Source organism: Hippoglossus stenolepis, chromosome 4 (assembly GCF_022539355.2).
Source record: "Hippoglossus stenolepis isolate QCI-W04-F060 chromosome 4, HSTE1.2, whole genome shotgun sequence".
Taxonomy (NCBI): domain Eukaryota; kingdom Metazoa; phylum Chordata; class Actinopteri; order Pleuronectiformes; family Pleuronectidae; genus Hippoglossus; species Hippoglossus stenolepis.
The window spans coordinates 27889102-27908349 of record NC_061486.1 but is presented as its reverse complement, the minus strand read 5'-3'; the positions used below and the strand labels follow the sequence as shown (position 1 = coordinate 27908349).

General features: G+C 42.6%; 1 protein-coding gene across 5 annotated transcripts in view; it reads right to left on the bottom strand.

Moving 5' to 3' along the window:
* sgsm2 (small G protein signaling modulator 2) overlaps nucleotides 1-19248 on the bottom strand; it is a 103737-nt gene that overhangs the window by 71974 nt on the left and 12515 nt on the right. For all 5 annotated transcript variants that reach the window (XM_035153446.1, XM_035153448.1, XM_035153451.1 and 2 more), the window contains exon 2: nucleotides 14509-14584. In XM_035153446.1, coding sequence (XP_035009337.1) covers nucleotides 14509-14584 — 76 coding nt within the window. The remainder of the gene's footprint in view (nucleotides 1-14508; nucleotides 14585-19248) is intronic.

Genomic DNA, 19248 nt, shown 5'->3' with positions numbered 1-19248 from the left:
CAGGGTAAAAAGAAGGTAGAAACCTCAGAGAGAGCCACATGTGAGGGATCCCTCTCCCAGGACGGACAGAAGTGCAATAGATGTCAAGTGTAAAGGAGAACATCAGAAAGATAAGGGTATTTGCAGCATTGATTAGAATAAACACTTTGTAGCATAACTGAAGGTCAATGAATTGCTGGATTATTGTCAGTAATGGTCGAGCAGTCTTGTTGTAATCATAGTCCCTGGTCAGCAGCCACCAGGATCATGATCCACCATCAAGATCGGATGCCACTATAGTCCACAGTCATTGTCCACTGCTGCCATCAGGATCCACCATCAGCTGCCACCTCGATCGTGGTCCACCACCATTATCAGATGCCAACACGATACAGGATCCGCCATTATTATCATGATCAGCCAGTTAATGATTCTAAAAAAACACTAAGTGGGACTAAGCGGGGTGGGGGGGGGACTACTTCACCTTCCCCATCCCTGAGATCCAGGCCGCCGACCCCTACAGAGCATCGTTGCAAAAGGTCCTTGAGGTTCATTAGAAGTGAATACCAGGCCTCTATAGCTGGTTTCCTTTGCTCCATGAACAGTGACAAATCCAGGTACACAATGTTCACATACCTCAAAGCCCAAGCACGTAAAGGGAGGGAGTTTGGAGTCTTCTGAGGCATGTAAATCCAGCTAATAGTACTTGTTTTTGGTTAAAGTAAGGCCCAAATTTCATACTCATTACATTACACTCGTAATGACTCCTGCATAGTCTGTGGCGGTACTTGACGGCGTTGGATGCACCGATACATAATGTCCCATAGGTGCTCAATTGGATTTAGGTCAGGGGAACGAGAGGACCAGTCAATGGCATCAATACCTTCGTCATCAAGGAACTGCCGACACACTCTGGCCACATGAGGCCGGACATTGTCCTGCACCAGGGGGAACCCAGAGCCCATTGCACCAGTGTAAGGTCTGACAATCTCTCTGAGGATTTCATCCTGGTACCTAACAGCAGTCAAGGTACCGTTGGCTATGACATGGAGGTCTATGCGACCCTCCAAGAATATGCCTCTCTAGACCATCACTGACCCACAGCTAAACCGATCATGCTGGATGATGTTACAGGCAGCATAACTGTGTCTCCAGACTCTTTCACGCCTGTCACATGTGCTCAGTGTGAACTGCTCTCATCTGTGAAGAGAACGGGGCACCGATGGCGGACCTGCCAATTCTGGTGGTCCAGCTCTCCTTGTGTAACAGCCGGTCTCCTGGTCTCTCCTCCATGCTCTTCAAACTGTGCTGTGAGTCACAGCAAACCTTCTTACACCCACCAGTATGGATGTGCCTTCCTGGAGGAGCTGGACTGCCTGTGCAACCTGATTTGGCTGCAGGTATTGCCTCATGCTACCAGTAGTGACAAGGACACTAGCAGAACACAAAACTAAAGAAGAATTAGTCAGGACGGATAAAGAGAGATCAACTGTCTGAAGCCAGCACATGCCAAACTATTCCCTCTTTGGGGGTTGTCTTGCTTTTGCCTCTCCATTGCACCCGTAGTCACTTTAATTTGCACCAAAGCAGGTGAAATTGATTCACAATCACTTGTGCTTCCTAAATGGACAGATTGATATCCATGAAGTTTAACTGACTTGGTGTTATACTGTGACGATTAAGGGTTCCCTTCATTTTCTATATATACACATACATGTATACATACACACATATACACACACACACACACACACACACACACACACACACACATATGCACATGTGAGCAAACCACACACTATAGGTTCAAGATGACCACACTGTAATTTCCTTGACGGGGTCATATGGGCATCCAGCAGGATTTCTACGATGACTCAAAGCTATTATTATATCATTACTAATGTTCATATAAGCACTATTAATATGACCACTTAAAACTGAGACTCTCACTCATTGCCAACATGTTCTCATTTGTTTGTCAAGGTTGGGGCTTCCTGCTTTGTTTTACAGTATGTATGTACTGTATCCCACCTCATCTGAAATGTGCTTCCACTAAGGTACCCAGTTTTATCAAATGTAAGAACCTATTTAAGATTATTAAGCTTTAGGGAAACTGAGCAGTGGTGTTATACCAAACTACAAACACAATTTAAACCATCATCTCGTAAATACTTTAACAGGACATTGTTTCAGGATCTATGGCTCAGATTAACAATAGGTAAACTCCCTGAAAATGAAATTAGAGCAGCTCATTGCAATATTTGACTGACTTCAAGCGATACAGGGGTGAAAGAAGTACTCAAATCTCCTCAGTAAAAGTAGTAATGTCACAGTGTAAAGTAAAGTAAAGTAAAAGTCATGTAAAGTATAGCTTCATCAAGATTATATTTAAGTACAATACTTGAGTTACTGTACTTAGTTATTTTCCTTTGCCAACCAATACAGAGGTTTGAGTTCATTGATACAGATTACCACATCTGCCCAAATTCTACATGACCATCTGATTATCCCAACTAATGTTCTTTCTATGTACCTTTTTCCCTTGTGTGTGTGTGTGTATATGTGTGTGTGTGTGTGATCCTGATGTGTCGGCTGACAGTTAAGTCACCAAAACTTGCTAAAGCTTTATAGCTTATTGTTACTGAACCTACGTACATTTTTACCCACAGGGATATGAGTCTATATATGACCAAAGTTTTCACTAGTGTGTTTCATCTAAAGTGTATGAATCGTTGTTTTCTTTATCAAAGAATGGGCCCTTTATATTTAAATACTTTATAAATCTGGAGCAGGTCCTCTCTACGGCAGCCGCCATGTTTTTAACAGCAGTCCAAACTGGACAAACTTGACACCTTTTGAGTTGTTATGACAACTGAAGGCTACCACAGGTTCTCTTTCATGTTTGAAAGGGTAGGGTGAGCTTAGGGGTATTCAGCTGCAAAATGCAACTTCACCACTAGATGACACTAAATTGTACACACTGAACCTTTGAAAAAAATCTGCGGAATTAATTGGTAGAATCAAATAATAGTCAGATAACAGTCACACTTTTATTATTCAAATCCTAATTGCAGCTGAATTGATTGCACATAGAATCACAGTCTATTATATCATAACATAAAAATTTTGATTGGAGTGCACTTAAAAGTTTTGCATTATATTTGGCATACAAAATTAGACACAATGTCATGTTTAATATGTGTGACAGTGGTTGACATCTATGTTACTGTATATTTAATGCAAATATTTATTTCAGAGTCTCCGTTCAGCCACATGGATCAGTCATCTTTAGTCTGATGTGGTAACAGTACAACAGAGTTGAAATTAGTTAACACAGGATTTAAAAGGCCTCAGGTCTACACATGCGTTGTGATGAGAACAAGATGTTGCATCTGACACAGCCCTGTTCCGGTTCAGCTATTAGGATACTGAGCTGCGATTCAGACAGATATTTGACCTACTGATGTTGATGGATAATTAACTCTGCTTTCACGGCAGTCACTCTTTTAATGCACTCAATCATGGCGGTCTCACTGATTAAGGTGACAAGTGTCTCTTGTTGTTGAACTCTGCTGAGTTTCTATTGCTGGGCCATTACCACCTGGAGCCTGATTGACTCATTAGCAGGGGGTGTGGTCAGCACAGCTGTAGCCAATCATCGTTGACTCTGGTGTTAAAAAACAGGATTTGTTTGAAGCGTCAGCGTCAGAGAAGACTCGGTGGATCTATTCCACCTGTTCCACACATACCCAACACCTTGTCACAGGGGGCCTCTGGAACTGCCAGTTAGCTACCCGCAAGACAGACTTCATCTCTGGCTTTGCTACACAGCAATCGCTTGACTTCCTTGCTCTCACTGAGACTTGGATCACACCGGCCAACACATCCACCCCAGCTGCTCTCTCATCTGCCTTCTCTTTCACCCACACATCCAGACCCACTGGTAGGGGTGGTGGTACAGGTTTACTCACCACCCCCAAATGGAGTTTTTCTCTCTACCCGCTGCCACATTTTACCCCATTGTCTTTTGAATTTCATGCTGTGACAGTAACTCATCCGGTACAATTAACCATTTTTGTTCTCTATCGAACATCCCAGAAAATGGCCCTCCACTTGTCCTTCTGGTAACCACCTTGACTATATTTTCACCAGAAACTGCTCTTCCACTAACCTCACTGTAACCCCACTTTACGTCTCTGACCACTTCTTTATCTCTTACTCTCGGCCACTCTCACAATCTGACAACCCTATCACATCAACAGATTCTGTACCTGTCAGCGCAATATTCACTCCCTCTCTCCCTCCTCTCTGGCCTCCTGTGTTTTATCAGCCCTCCCTTCATCTGACTCTTTCTCACTCATGCATCCTAACTCTGCCACAGACACTCTCCTTTCCACTCTACTACTGTCCTCCTCTCTTGATTCTCTCTGTCCTCTTACATCATGACAGCTCCACAAGTCCTCCCCAGCTCCGTGGTTGTCTGACTCTTTGTGCGCCGACAGAGCCACTATGCGAGCTTCAGAAAGGAAATGGTGAAAATCTAAACACCCTGATGACCTGTGTCCGAACCTTGTCCTCTCACTACTGGGGTCCCTCAATGTTCCGTCCTGGTCCCCCTCCTCTTCTCTCTGTACACCAACTCTCTCGGCTCTGTCATTCACTCACATGGCTTTTCCTACCACAGCTACGCTGATGACACCCGACTAATCCTCTCTTTTCCCCAATCTGAAACACAGGTAGCAGCACGAATCTCGGCTTGTCTGACTGACATCTCTCAGTTGATGTCTGCACAAGACCTGAAAATCAACCTTGACAAAACCCAACTACTTTTCCTTCCAGGGAAAGGTTCTCCCACCCATGATCTGACTATTACCTTTGACAACTCCGTGTTAGCCCCCACCCAGACTGCTAGGAACCTGGGTGTGACACTCGACAGTCAACTCTCCCTTACTGCCAACATTACTGCAACAATCCGTTCCTGTAGATACATGCTGCACAATATCAGGAGAATACGTCCCCTTCTCACTCAGAAGGCAGCGCAGGTTCTGGTCCAGGCCCTGGTCATCTAGACGCCTAGACTATTGCAACTCCCTCCTGGCAGGTCTACCTGCTAGTGCCATCCAAGGTCTGCAGCTCATACAGAATGCAGAAGCTCGACTGGTCTTCTACCTACCTAAGTTCACTCACACTACTCCGCTCCTCCACTCCCTTCACTGGTTACCAGTAGCTGCCCGCATCCGTTTCAAAACACGAGTTCTTGCGTAACGTGCTGCGAACGGATCGGACCCAGTCTACATCCAGGACATGGTCAAACCTTACACCCCAGCCCGTCAACTCCACTCTGCAGCTGCCAATCGGCTTGTTGCTCCCTCACTGCGAGCTAACCACTCAACAAAATCATGACTCTTTGATGTCCTGGCTCCTAAATGGTGGAACGAGCTCCCCATTGGACAGCAGAAAGTCTACACATCTTCCACCACAGGCTAAAGACACACCTCTTCCAACTATACCTTGGATAAAAAATTAAAAAATAAATAAAAAACACCATATATATTTAGTAGAACTTATATGGCACTTACAGATAGCACTTTGTAGTTTGGCTTTCTTGAAGCAAATTGTACTTTGATTCTTGCTGTTCTGGGTTTGTACCCTCATGGTTGCTGTCACTTATTGTAAGTCGCTTTGGATAAAAGCATCAGCTAAATGAAATGTAATGTTCAGAGAGAGAGAGAGCGAGAGAGAGAGAGAGGGAACCTACTGCCCATTATCTGAAGTTCTTCACTTTAACTTTTAATAGCTGATAATTACAGCATTTGTGATGTTTCTGGTATGGCTACTGTATGTCCTTGTTTGTGACATATATTTAACAGATAAATATTTAAACTATGCGGAAAGAACATTGTCTCTGTATATTCTGCTGCGCGGCATGCAGAGAAAATCAGCTAGATCTCGTATCTCAGAAGAGCAGCGTGACTTAACCACAGCTAAACAACAGGCAGTGCAGCTGCTATGATCTTTTAAATGGACGCGAAATTAAAAGCAAGCTGATCTGCGGCCTTTCTGTGGTGCAACAGCAGCCAGTGTGGCAGGCGAGGAAGTGCCCCTGGTCCTCCCTGATAACGCTACACCTGATGAACCAGGTTTGAATAACCGCAGCATTTCAAGAGGTCCCTGTGTGGGCTGTATTACAGGAGGTTTCTGTGGATCCAGCTTTTCTGACATTGTTGTAATGAAGCTTAAGCGTAAGTTCAGTCAGGAAGACTTAACCTGCATACTGATCAGCTGATTGTGGGTGTTCCTAAATGTCCAATCAGGTCTGCCGCAGTCTCTTTCAGCCAATCATTCAGCACCTGTCAAACTTTAAAAATCCCTTCTCCTCTCTTCCGCAGTCAGCCGTCTTTCAGTGACGCATAACCAAACTTTAGCCACTCCTAGCTTATTTCACATCATTTTCATCTCGATGTCGGATCCTGACAATGATTATTCCCCAAGAGGTTCGGACCCAGCACCCAAGAGATCGTTCAATCCTACGGATCGTCGTTGCAGGAGCCTTCGCCGAGCGAACCCGACGAGTCTCCCACGGGGAGGCCGATTCCTCATCGCTCAGCTTCAACATCGCGGCATCATGCCAGCTTCAGGCCGGCCTCCTTCTCAGCTCCGTGACCCAGTGGTTCAAGTAAACCCCTCCATCGATTCTACCTGATCGCAGATTGAGCACGATCCAGCGACCCCAGCCAGGTCCCCCGCCGCTTCTGTTCGCGGTCGCAAAAGTTTCAACAAGCGACTTCTTCCAAAGCCCCCTCCCGAAGATAAGTATCACATCGTACTTCTTAACACTCCTGCAACCACTTTAGCTTTAGATAATATTCTGACGACCACTCTGCAGTCCCCGGTCCTCACCGTGCAGAACATTGACACTCGTCTAAAAACCCTCAAACGCCACAGCCGCGCTTATTGCTCAGCGAACATCAGCTTGCGCCTCCCCGATGCAACCAGGCACAGGTCACTCAGCGGCCCAGCTCCGGCTGAATGTGGCCACACACACCTCAGTCTGCTGATATTCCGCACGGCTCAATTCAGAGTATTACAAGGCAAAAAACATATTCCAGTCAGCCTCATTTCGCCATCCCAGAGTGCGATAAAGCGCCAATAACCACAACACAATTTGCTTCGTCTACCCCGGGAGAGTCAACAACTCGACGCTATCTGGCGTATTCAGCGATCTAATCTGAGACACGGAAGCAACGTATTCTTTCAGAATCACAAAACCGCGCCGTGTATAAAGCATGCAATACACACCTGAATTGGCCCGAATTACATCTCCTCTAATTGAGTGCGCGTACGCGTGCACTTGATGGCTCGCATATCCTGAGTCCATGTGGAGCGTCAGTTGTGCACGTCCTCAGAAATTAACGCTACGCGAACGCCAGATGCAATATGCACTTGAGGTGGGGAAGCTCACTTTGTGTCTTGTGGTGTAAGATCAGTGGACCAATCCGGCGGAGCAAATAATCAAAACGTCCTGGCGGACATTATAAAATACTGGGTGTGAATCTCCATTAATTTCTCGCATCGGTGAACGATAGAAACATATTCGCATTGTCACACCGTACTTGATTGATGGGCCTTACAGACCATCTACGTGGCGCCGCTGTCTCTTTTCTGCTGTAATCTTAAAATTAACAAAACAGTAATCTCCTAGAGCGTCACATGCTTATTGTTTACGTCATGCAATTCCAGAAGTCCTACACGGTCTGATTTCTCCGGTGTGCCCTCCAGTGGTATCCTCCGGTAACACGCGTAGTACGTCGGCAAGTATGCGAACAACATTTCAAGTGTCAAATTGATCCCCTCATGTCCTCAGCGCACCGACAGGCCTCAGACGCATCATTCAACAAGTTTCCAATTTGAAATCAACGAACTTGGAAGTTCGTACATTCCAACTGCTAGTTCTTAACAGCCACAAGACTCTCATCCCGGTCAGTCTGTCCAGGTGCTCGATCCCATCCCGGATCCTACATATTCAGGAGACAAGCGATGATTTCCTACCTCTCTGCCGGCCCTGTATCTCTCTCTAACTACGAGGCATAATCAGACCTAGGCGGTCGACAAAGCAAATAAATGAATAAGCTCGCAGGCCAAGGTGCTTGGCTTCCTAAAGCATAACTGACAATTTCATAATATATCCTCTGGCGACGGTGGGAATTATGCGCCTGACTTCAGGTGCAGAGCACCAAAGAGCTGCCAAATTCTCAGCCAATTTCTGTGATGGTTGCTAGGGTTACCTGTTTAATGAGTTAATACATGAATCTATGTCGCTCCGCTCATTTTAACACTGTGACTGTGAGCATCACGTCTCGTGGTGTACTGAGCACTAAATGTTGACGAGTGTTTTTTCATGATGTTTAAATGTAGACTCATAAACTCTGGAGCGATTTCAAACAACATTAAGTGACTTCATGTACTGATCAGATCCTGATAACTAGTGATGAGCGTTTATTAGTTCAAGTGAGAGCAGAGCAGAGGAGAACACAGAAACTCCAGCTCGGTACAAACCAAGTGCAGCTTCTGCTCTGATCACCGAGCAGCTGTGACCAGAGAAACCCACAAACACATACAACACATTTTTGTTGCTCCTAGTATTTCACTTGATGGTCTGTTACGATGATTTATAAAATATATTAAAATAATAAATAAATAAATATATATATAAATTAAATAAATAAATAATAATAATACTAAAATTAAATTAAAAACAATCTAAGTTAATTAATAAATAAAATCACATTCTTCATATGTAAATTGATTCGTTCAACTCATCGTTCACATAAAAAAAAAAAATAATAATAATAATTGGACCAAGGTGTAAGTGCAACAGCTGACTTATTTTCAAACTGTCAGAGACGCGTGTTCCTGAGAGGTCCTGCTGTTTTCATCTGTTGGATGATTCCCCCCCGATAGTTCCCCGGAGTTCAGGTGCGTCCCTCTCCAACTAAACGCTTCAATCACTCGGTGTCCCTCAGTCCGAATTGAAATAATAAATAAAATCGTACAGCATATTCGCGACATCACAAAATCCTCCCTTGCAGCTAAAACGTCACAAAGCAGCAGCTGCTTTCCTCAGCACTTCGCGATGAGCATCATCCCTCATGAAGCCCCTTAAAATTCCATCTATGGGACACGGCATCTCGCGCAAAAAATGTGTATATAATATGGTGTTGAAAGTGCCGATCTGACCTGCATTCTGGTCCCATCTGCACGATCACTGAAGTGATCTCACTTTCTTAAAAAAAAATACAAAAAATACAAAAAATACAAAAAAGAAAATACAAAAATACAAAAAATAAATAAATAAAAGAAAAAAATATAAATAAATAAATAAATAATTAAAAAAAAAGAATAAATAAAAAAAAAGAATAAAAAAAAAAAGCTAGTGCATCCCTCTGATTCTCTGCAGTTATTCACAAATGCACTCCATCTGTGAGTTTTGGGGATTTTCAAGGATCGTGGCTGCAAGCGCTGGCCCCTCCTTCCCAAGTTGCAACTGGCTTCTACAAAACGGACCTTCTCCTAGCCATTTGTCCTGTATTCTGTACTGGAAAAATTAACTAAGTGTGGTTGAAACCTATTTTATAGTTGAAGAGTAACTTTTGCAGCCCTGTCTAAAGACTTTTATGACCTGAGCTGTTTCATGGTCTGAACTGTGTATGACCTGAAAACTGCCAGACCCTTTTGCCACTTATTTACCTTATTCACCAATAAACATCGTTAAATTGTGAATCAAGTCTCTCCTGATTGAAATGGTGGGAGAGTTAAAAAAAATTCCCCAGGAGGTGTAGTGCCGCTCCAACAGGTTCCCTTATGGATCTGTTGATTTGGAGAAGCGGGACATGTCATTTAAACCACGCTTCATCAAAGATAACCGATCAGGAACTGAGAATACAATGTTACTTCCATTTCAATCAAACTCAGTTCCGTTTTAATCAAACTCTCATACACACACAATACTATTCTACTACTACTAATAATAATAATACATTTTCTTTATAGGAGCCTTTCAGAGCACTCAAGGTCAGCTTACATGGCAGAGATAAAAACACAAAAAAAAATGTATCAAAAACATCAATAAAATAAATAAAATGAACAGTGAATAAAACATATAGTTTGCAAAATGGAAGACAATCAAACTGAATATGCCTATTTAAAAAGATGTGTTTTTAGATGAGATTTAAAAATGGAGAGTGAGTCAATGTTATGAATGTCTGGTGGTAGAGAGTTCCAGAGGTGGGGAGCAAAGCGGCTGAAGGCTCTAGATCCCATGGTTGTCAAACAGACAGGTGGTACATTGAGGTGGATGGAAGAAGAAGGTCTGAGGGTGCAGGAGGGTGTGTCAATGTGCAGGAATTCAGAAAGGTATAGAGGAGCGAGATTGGGGATAGCCTTAAAGGTGAGGAGCAGGATCTTAAAAACAATGCAGTATTTGACCAGGAGCCAATGAAGCTGCAGGAGTGATGTGATTAATGGAGGGGGTTCTGGAAATGATGCGAGTTCTGGACTAATTGAAATTTATGAAGAAATTTGTGACGGAGACCAAAAAGAAGGGAATTACAGTAATCAATACGGGAAGAAACAAGGATGTGAACGAGAATGGCGTTGTTTGGTGTGAGGGATGGGCGGAGGCGATTCATGTTGCGTAGATGAAAGTATGTGGACTGGGTAACATTATTGATGTGAGCTTGGAAAGATTGTGTTCTGTCAAGGATGACACCCAGACTCTTAACCTGAGGGGAGGGAGAAACTAAAGAGTTGTCGATACTGGAGGGAAAGCTGTCTGATTTTGATAAGGTGGATTTCGTGCCAATAAGGAGATCTTTGTGTTTATCGTCATTGAGTTTGAGGAAATTGCAGGAGAACCAGGACTTTCCTGAAGGCAGTCAGAGAGGGAGGAAGGCGGGAGGATGGAGGTAGAATTGGTTGAAAGGTAGAGCTGGGTGTCATCTGCATAGCAATGGAAATGAATGTTCAATTTACGGAAGATATGGCCAAGAGGAAGTAAGTAGATGATAAACAGAAGGGGCCCCAGGACAGAACCCTGGGGAACACCAGTATAGACTGGAAATGGCTCGGATTTGAAAGATCTCAGTTGGAGGAACTGAGTGCGGTCAGAGAGGTATGATTTGAACCATACAAGGGTGTGATGGTGATGCCAATGGAGGCTAGTCTGTTGAGGAGTATATGGTGAGAGATGGTGTCAAAGTCTGCAGTCAGATCAAGGAGGATGAGAATGGTTAACAATCCGGAGTCAGCTGCCATGAGAAGGTCATTGGTGATTTTTACCAGGGCTGTTTCTGTACTATGGAGGGGGCGGAAACTAGACTGGAATTGTTCAAAAAGGTTACTGTCAGATAAATAGTCATGGAGTTGAGATGAAACAGTTTTTTTCAAAGATTTTGGAAAGAAATTGTAGGTTAGAAATAAACTAATTTATCAGCGGATAAACACTGAATGCTGGGGAGGCTGTCAATACCACTGGAGAGAGCATTTAAATTAATGTCCTTAATGTTGTGAAATGAGATTACATGAGACAGATTTGTTTTGGATAGTAGTAGGTTGACCTTAAAAGATATCAACATATGATCAGAAATGGGGAGATCGGCTGTTGTACAGTCAAGAGGAGTAACACCAGAACAGCAAATCAAGTCCAGAATATGTCCTTTGGAGTGAGTGGGAAAAGCAATATTTTGCTTTAATTCAAAGCTGTCAAGGCGAGATGTCTCTAGTGAGAGCATTGTTGATATTGTCCATATGTATATTAAAATCTCCCAGCAATATTATGTTAGGGGAGAGTGAGCATATATGGGTGAGGAAAGTAACAAATTCATTTAAAAAGTCCTTATTTAGCTTGGGTGGACGATAAACAATTGCGACCACAGTAGGGGTAGGCCCATTCAGGTGTGATACAATAGATTCAAATGAGAGAAAAGCAGGTACAGACACAGGCGAGACTTTCCAGTTCTCGCGGTAGATTATTGGGAGACCTCCCCCTCGGCTGGAGGCACGGGGCTGACAGATGTAAACAAACCTGGAGGAGTAGTTTCATTCAGTTGTGAAAAGTCATTAGGTTGTTGCCATGTTTCAGTCAAACACAAGAAGTCAAACTTACAATCATTCAGAAGATCCTGAAGGAGATGACCCTTGCTCGTAAGTGAGCGGATGTTTAACAATCCGAAATTGACATTAGTGTGGTTGTGTTTGACGTTGACGTTAGCCGACCTAGCTAGGCTGGCTAAGACACTGTGGCCGACTTCCCGACCGGCTAGACCAGAGGAGGGCTCCGGATGGCGCAAGCAGCCACGTTTGGAGTTGGAGCCGACCCGCAAACAGGTAATGGTAGTCAGAACACACACCACAGATAATCTGATCGATAGTTGGTATGACCAAGGCAGATTACAACATTGCAAAAGTCGGTGGAGATTAATTGCAAAGTCAGTTTAAAAAACAGTGAAGCAATAAACAGAAAAGGAACCGGAGAGCAGCGGCAGCTAATCACGCTAGCGTGGTTACTTAAATTCACATGTACTATTAATGTCTCTTACATGTGCTATTATTCTGTTAAATAATCCCAAAAATTCAAACATAATATCTCTGTGCAAGAGAGATCAGCGTTGTGTGTATGATAGTGAATAAAAGTGGACAGGCCAAGAGTGTAATGGTACAAGAGTATACTGGTGTGTGTGTGAGTTTATAATGCTGTGTGTGAGACCAAGTATGAATTATCTCTCATGGGGCCATAGGGCCATACCATACACATATACAACACCTATACCATATACTATACCTTATCATACCATACATATACATACGGTCATCCTGCGACCAGACGTTCTGTGGGTCGATCCCAGTCTTGGGCAAGATACTGAACCCGAAATTATTGTGCCCATAGGTGTGTGTGTGTGTGTGTGTGTGTGTGTGTGTGTGTGTGTGTGTGTGTGTGTGTGTGTGTGTGTGTGTGTGTGTGTGTGTGTGTGTGTTTGACTGACAATCACACTTATTTATTAATCGATGGTGTCTGATCATGAATCTGGATCGTTCGGGTCACTTAACCCTAATGTCCTGGGTGTGCACATCACGTCTCATCTCATGTAGTGTGGGGCAAGTGAACTGGGTGTGAACAGTATGTTGGAATGTTTTTCAATGTGTTTGAATATGTGCCTAATTAATTGTAGAACAATTAAACAAAGTAAAATCAAGTACTGTATGTGTCATTATAACTTCTGATTAGTGTTGGTGTATATTGTGAGGATTGCATCTATAATGTGCGTCTGTCCTGATTCTGAAGCAGCGTAGGTAAAATGATAGTAGCAGAAAACGCAATACATTTTCACACCTCTACCATACATATACCATACCATATAATATATAAACCATACCATGTAGCATGAAATACTATACCATATAATACCATTCCAGATTCTATTAAAAGCTAAAGAGATAAAGTTAATCCACACTGAATAGATATTATAAAATAATACTTTCAAAGGAGGAGTGTATGGTATGGATAAAGTATTCTATTACAGTATATGTTATTTAAAATGAAAAGCAAACATGCCAAAGGTAACCTAGATGGGAATGGGAGCTTTTTGATAATCTATTGTTACAAGCAAAGCACGATGTCCCAATGATGCTATAATCCTGGGAATTTATACTTTGCCTAAGTTTATATGAACATGTCTCTTATAACAACTAACAAGGTGTAGAGAGGGATCCTTCCCAAAGTTTTCTTTTAATCAATGGTTCTCTCCAGTTAATAGTTATCCTGTGCAAATAAAGTTTAAACTCGAATTATCATAAGAAGAAGACAGCAACGAAGAAGAAATCAATAGTGACGATGTGACTTAAGTCTCAACAACTCATATGTGCAGACAGGGACACTATGGGCTACTACAATATTTATGCCTGGTTACAGAAACAGAAGTTAAGGTGATAAAGTAAGTCATAATTTGTTTCTGGATAGAAATCATAGCTTTATACTTTTTATCTATCCTGATCCCAGAATATAAAAATATGATCTCAGATTCTTTGAACAGTAAAAAAGTAAGTATTTGAAAAATCTCTAGTTTCTTATCGTTTTAAGGTATGTGTATCAACCCCAAGAAACGGACTAGAAGCGTCCATTGTGCAGCTAGTCATTGGCTGATCTGAATATACAAGAATATTCAGCACAGAGGCGGTGACACGCACACACTTACGCACATACATGCACAAACCCACACGCACATACGTCTAGGGCTTAGAAAGCTTGTGTATGAAATTGGTTTCCATTAGCTCCTCTGTGATTAACTTTCCATTGATGCAGCAGCATAGTCACAGGGGCAGTGACATCACGGAGTGTCCTTGATGGAGAAGCAGCACAGAGTGACCTGCTGAGGAGTTCAACAAGTGTGTGTGTAAGACAGAGAGCGAAAGAGAGACAGACAGTCTGTGTGTATGTGTGTGTGTGTCCAGAGAAAAAGAGAAGAGTGCACTTACTACATAGAGCAATGATGTGGCTGCTGTCTTCGTGGACAAATTTCTTAGTCACTGCTTCCTCCATAATCTGCTTTACCTGCACAAAAAAGACTCAATTTGTTAGAGTGTCAACAATCAGTGCCATTGTCTTTAATGTAGCTGCCACCGTCATTATTGCTTCTGTACAGGAAGGCAGTCAGTGCAGAAACACCACAGCAATTAGCACTTTGCAACAAAGCCACAGATAAAATGTTGAATTACATGCGCTGCCAAGTCCTCCTCTCTTCCAGCCCATAGGGGCAGAAATGTTCATTACTTCTCACCATGTTAGGCTGGTGGACAAAATGAACAACATACTGATGATTTGCTTTTACACTTAATAGAAAAATCTAAATGGAATTGATTTATGCTAGAATGAAAGTCTTCACCTCAATCTACCCACCGAAGTTACATGTGTCCAACAGTGGCTTTTAAAGATGCGATAATGTTATTAACAATAACAGTAGCGATGACAGCAGCAGCTTTCAATGATAGCAACAATAACCGTAATTTGATTTATAATAATGATAGTTGGTTGGGCAGTACAGGTCTGAGTCCTGCACCGGTTCAGTTTTTTTTTTCCCGCACCAGCAAAACTCAGAACCAGAACCGACCCGTTACCCGCAATTACCTCTAACTCAAATCCGGACCCCCCAGACTCATTAATATTAGACCCGCGACTCACCCGTGATTAAACACAGACGCTAAAAAGTCACTCAGTTCAAAGCGCTTCATTTTTACTTGCGACATTTAAAAATGTAGAAACAAGAATTTCAAATTATAATTAACAGCAGCTAATGTGGCAGAATCAATAAACAACCATGCCACTATTCACTATTCTCATGCTGACGTGTCATTGCTCTTGAGAATGAGGTTGCTGTGCCGAAACAGAATATCGTCAACAGTCCCTGGTTTAAGCTGGGTTCTGCGTTATTGAATCACAAACCCAGCTGTGGAAAAGTCTCTTTCGCTGGCTGTGCTCGAAGCCGGGATGTCGAGCACATTCCGTACGATCACTGCCAGGTTAGGAAACATTGTAGGGTGCTCATTCCACCAACACAAAACATCGAAAGGATCCTCCTTGGATGTTTTGAAATCCATGTAGAGCTAGAGTCCTCCACGTCGGCTAAGTCCTCACCTGTTGATAGGGGACGGGGTCCCTTCTCCGGGGGTGGTACACTCGGGCCCGTAGTCTTTGATGATACCAAATTTAAACATCAGACTAGGCTCTCGACGATGTGTTGTCCACAATTTGGTATTCACCACTGACTATTTTTGTCTTTATGTCATCCATTCTGATCTACTAGCTAGCAGCAAGCCTACATCGCTGTCGCATCAGTGACGTCAAAATAAAGTCTATGTGTGTGGGTCAAGCTGTGTCGCAGGCTTTAACAGTAAAACATTTTTCCAGTGGCTCATTAGACTTTTCATCACAGATATCAATTTAAAAAATAACAGCAACCACATATTTTTGTTCTCACCCGCGATCCGCCTGCATTTAGTTCACTTTTACCCGTGCCCATGAATTTACATATATATTTTTTACCCGTTACACATGGTTATTGCAGGTTACCCGGCGGGTACCCGACCCGATGCAGGACTCTTGTACAGCTTGATCTGAGCATATTACTGCCTGTAATGACAGAGAGGGAGATTATCTGATGTCAGATGCAGTCATTTTGGCACTTTGTTTGGGTGCTTTGAGACAGGCCAGCCTTGTCGTTGGAAGGTTCATAACATGTGTGCTATCTAATCTACTCCCTGTCCCAGCTGTTGAATGTTACTACACACTCTGATTAGCAAATGGAGGCATCCTGCAGGTCTGATTAAGCCACGTGTTCAACCAGCTACATTGTTCACATTGACAGATTTTGCACTTTGATTTGTTTACACATGTACTTAAGAATATCTAGCAACAAATATCACGCTTAAGCTGCACTCCACATGTTTTTTTTTGTGGGTAGACTCACACAATTGAGACAGTCTTAGTCAGTCTCCGCACCATCATCTGCATCATCAACATCTGCACCACGAACTTCAAATAAAACCACGGCATTCCTGGAAACATTCAGTCTTTGTGCTGCAATCTCTTGTGTCTCTGAGGAGGAGAGCCTGAGTGAGTTCAACAACACTGTGTTAGTGTGGTGTTTGCTTGTCTAAGTTCCTTCTCTCTACAGAACTAATTGTCGTCAGTAATTAATCCGGGAACTGCCTGTCAGCTCTATCTGGTTTGGGTGTAATTGATAAACAGGAAGAATTGAATTGCTTGGTTGTATATTAATAAAGCTCTGACAACAATATCACTCTCTCTTTCCTCCTATTATCGAGGTATTGGCCACTTTGTTTTCCAGAATTGAGCTTTTATGTGGTTTAAACTCTTACTGATTTCCTCCATGGCTTTCAGACAACAATTGACAAACCGTCAACCATATAGTTAGGGGAGCAGCAGAACAGCAGAATCCTGGTGTTGCTGATACACAAACTCTTAAAATAAACCAGCTAATCGGGTGGGGGGGCGAGTTGTTGTCTCTCTCTTTTCTTTATTTCCTTTTTTTCTCTTTTTTTTTTCTTTTGCCTCAACACTCAGATATTGGATTACACAATCAAGAAACTGACTCAGTGCCATATGGATGATAGATAAGAACATGTCATCTATGAATAACATTCGTTTCATATCCTGGAATGTTAAAGGGGCAAATCGGGCAACTGAAATAAATAAGATTATGTCAAACCATCAGGATCTAAGAGGAGACGTAGTGTTTTTGCAGGAGACACATCTCCGCTGTGATGAGATTTTGCGTATTAAAAGGGGCAGGTTCAGTCATTTATATCACTCAAAGTTCAGTGCTAGAGCCAGGGGTGCTGCAATTCTAATTCGTAGTGGCATTTTATTGGAACCAGAAAACACTTTAACTGACACCACTGGTCAGTTTGTTATCATATCAGGCAGGCTGTGCAATACTCAGCTTGGTTTTGCAAGCATCTATACAGCTAACTAGGATGATGAGCAATTTATCTCCAGGCTCTTTACTTCTATTCCCAATATTGAGACCTACCACATCATCATTGGGGGGATTTCAATTTTGTACAAGATGCTGATTTAGACAGATCCTCTACCAGATCACATTCCCTTACCAACTCTGCTAAGTTACTAACTTCCATTGCGAGTGAGCTGGGCCTGTCTGATCTGTGGAGGCGTAAATTCACAGACAAAAAAACATTCTCTTTTTTTTCCACACGTCCACCACTCATATTCTCAAATAGACCTTTTTCTCTGCCTGTAAGGTTCGGTCACTTGACAGTTCAACCAATGCGTCCTCCAGGTCGGATGTCAGATGATATGCCCTCGTAACAGTGAATGGTGATCTTATCCAGTCATATTGCTCTGGAGCAGTTTCCTCAGGAAAATACTTGTTAAAGTGTTCCAGGAGGGACTGAAGGTGCGTTGTGATAGACTTCTTCACTGTATTGACACTCATTCATTCAGCTCAGAAAACATATCGAGCCTACCCATTTTCACTCGCGCTGACCAGCGCTCGAGTTTCCTCTTGAATGCGCAGATTTTATCATTCATTGACAAGATGCTTGTTTTTTCACCTTGCAGTGCCCGATTAAGTCCGTTGAGTTTTTCAGCCAGCCTTGTTAACCAGTCAGGGTCAGTGAAGTGGTCAACGAGCTGGGATCCATGTTACATCAGAAATATGCGCACCTCGTCTCGCAGCTCATACAGGAGGCTCAGAACATTTCCCTGCGAGAGCCATCGGACTTCAGTATGCAACAGCAGGCCCTCATGCTCTGATCCTAGTACGTTACATAGGCAAACAGTCTGATATTGAGTGGATGTGTTTTTAGCTTTAGACCCATATCACTACTAAATGTAGATTTTAGCCCTCTGCCTCCAGCATGTTTTACCAGGGATCATTTCATCAGATCAAACAGGCTTCATGTTGGGGAGACAATCCTTCCACAAAAACCAAGACTTTTAAATTAAATGCACTTAGCTCCAGCACTCCAGAGTTGGTGGTGGTGAAAAATGCCATGGCTTTCTGCACCCTTGTGGCCAGGCGTCCAATTCTTTTAAACTGGAAGAACGTTTTGCCCCAATCTTATGATCGGTGGATCGAAGAGGTTCTGCATGATCTAAAGCTGGAGAGGTTAAGGTTTTCTCTTAGAGGCTCCCTGAAGAAATTTGACAATGTTTGGAACCCTTTATTGTCCCTCATAGACTCTCTGAATGTGGTACCTGAGGAGTTGGATGGCTGAGCACTGAGACAGGTTTATTTTTATTTATTTATTTATTTTCTCTGTATCCTTTGTGGGGTTTTTTCCACCTTTAATTATTCATTATTTAATTTAACAGTTTTTTGTTTTGTTTGTTTTTCTTTCCCTCTGTGTATTTTTGCCCTTTTTTGTTGTGTCTATCACCCTGAGATAGGGTGGGAGGAAACAACCAACAAAAACATGAGCATTGTTTCTTGGTCTTTCTCTTGTATCTTGTTCTGTACCTTTGCATGGTTAAAGAATGGTTTGATAAAGACAAATAAGTAAATGACAGGGAATTTGGTTAAAGAGTCCTTTATTAACAAATACTCTTCTTATTGGTCTGGCACTATCTGAATGAAATCTTCATCAATGCTTTGAGAGTCCTCGTTCCCAGTAATTAAAATGTTTAGTTGATCGAAGATGTACCTTTAAATAGGTCAATATCCAATACTTAAGATG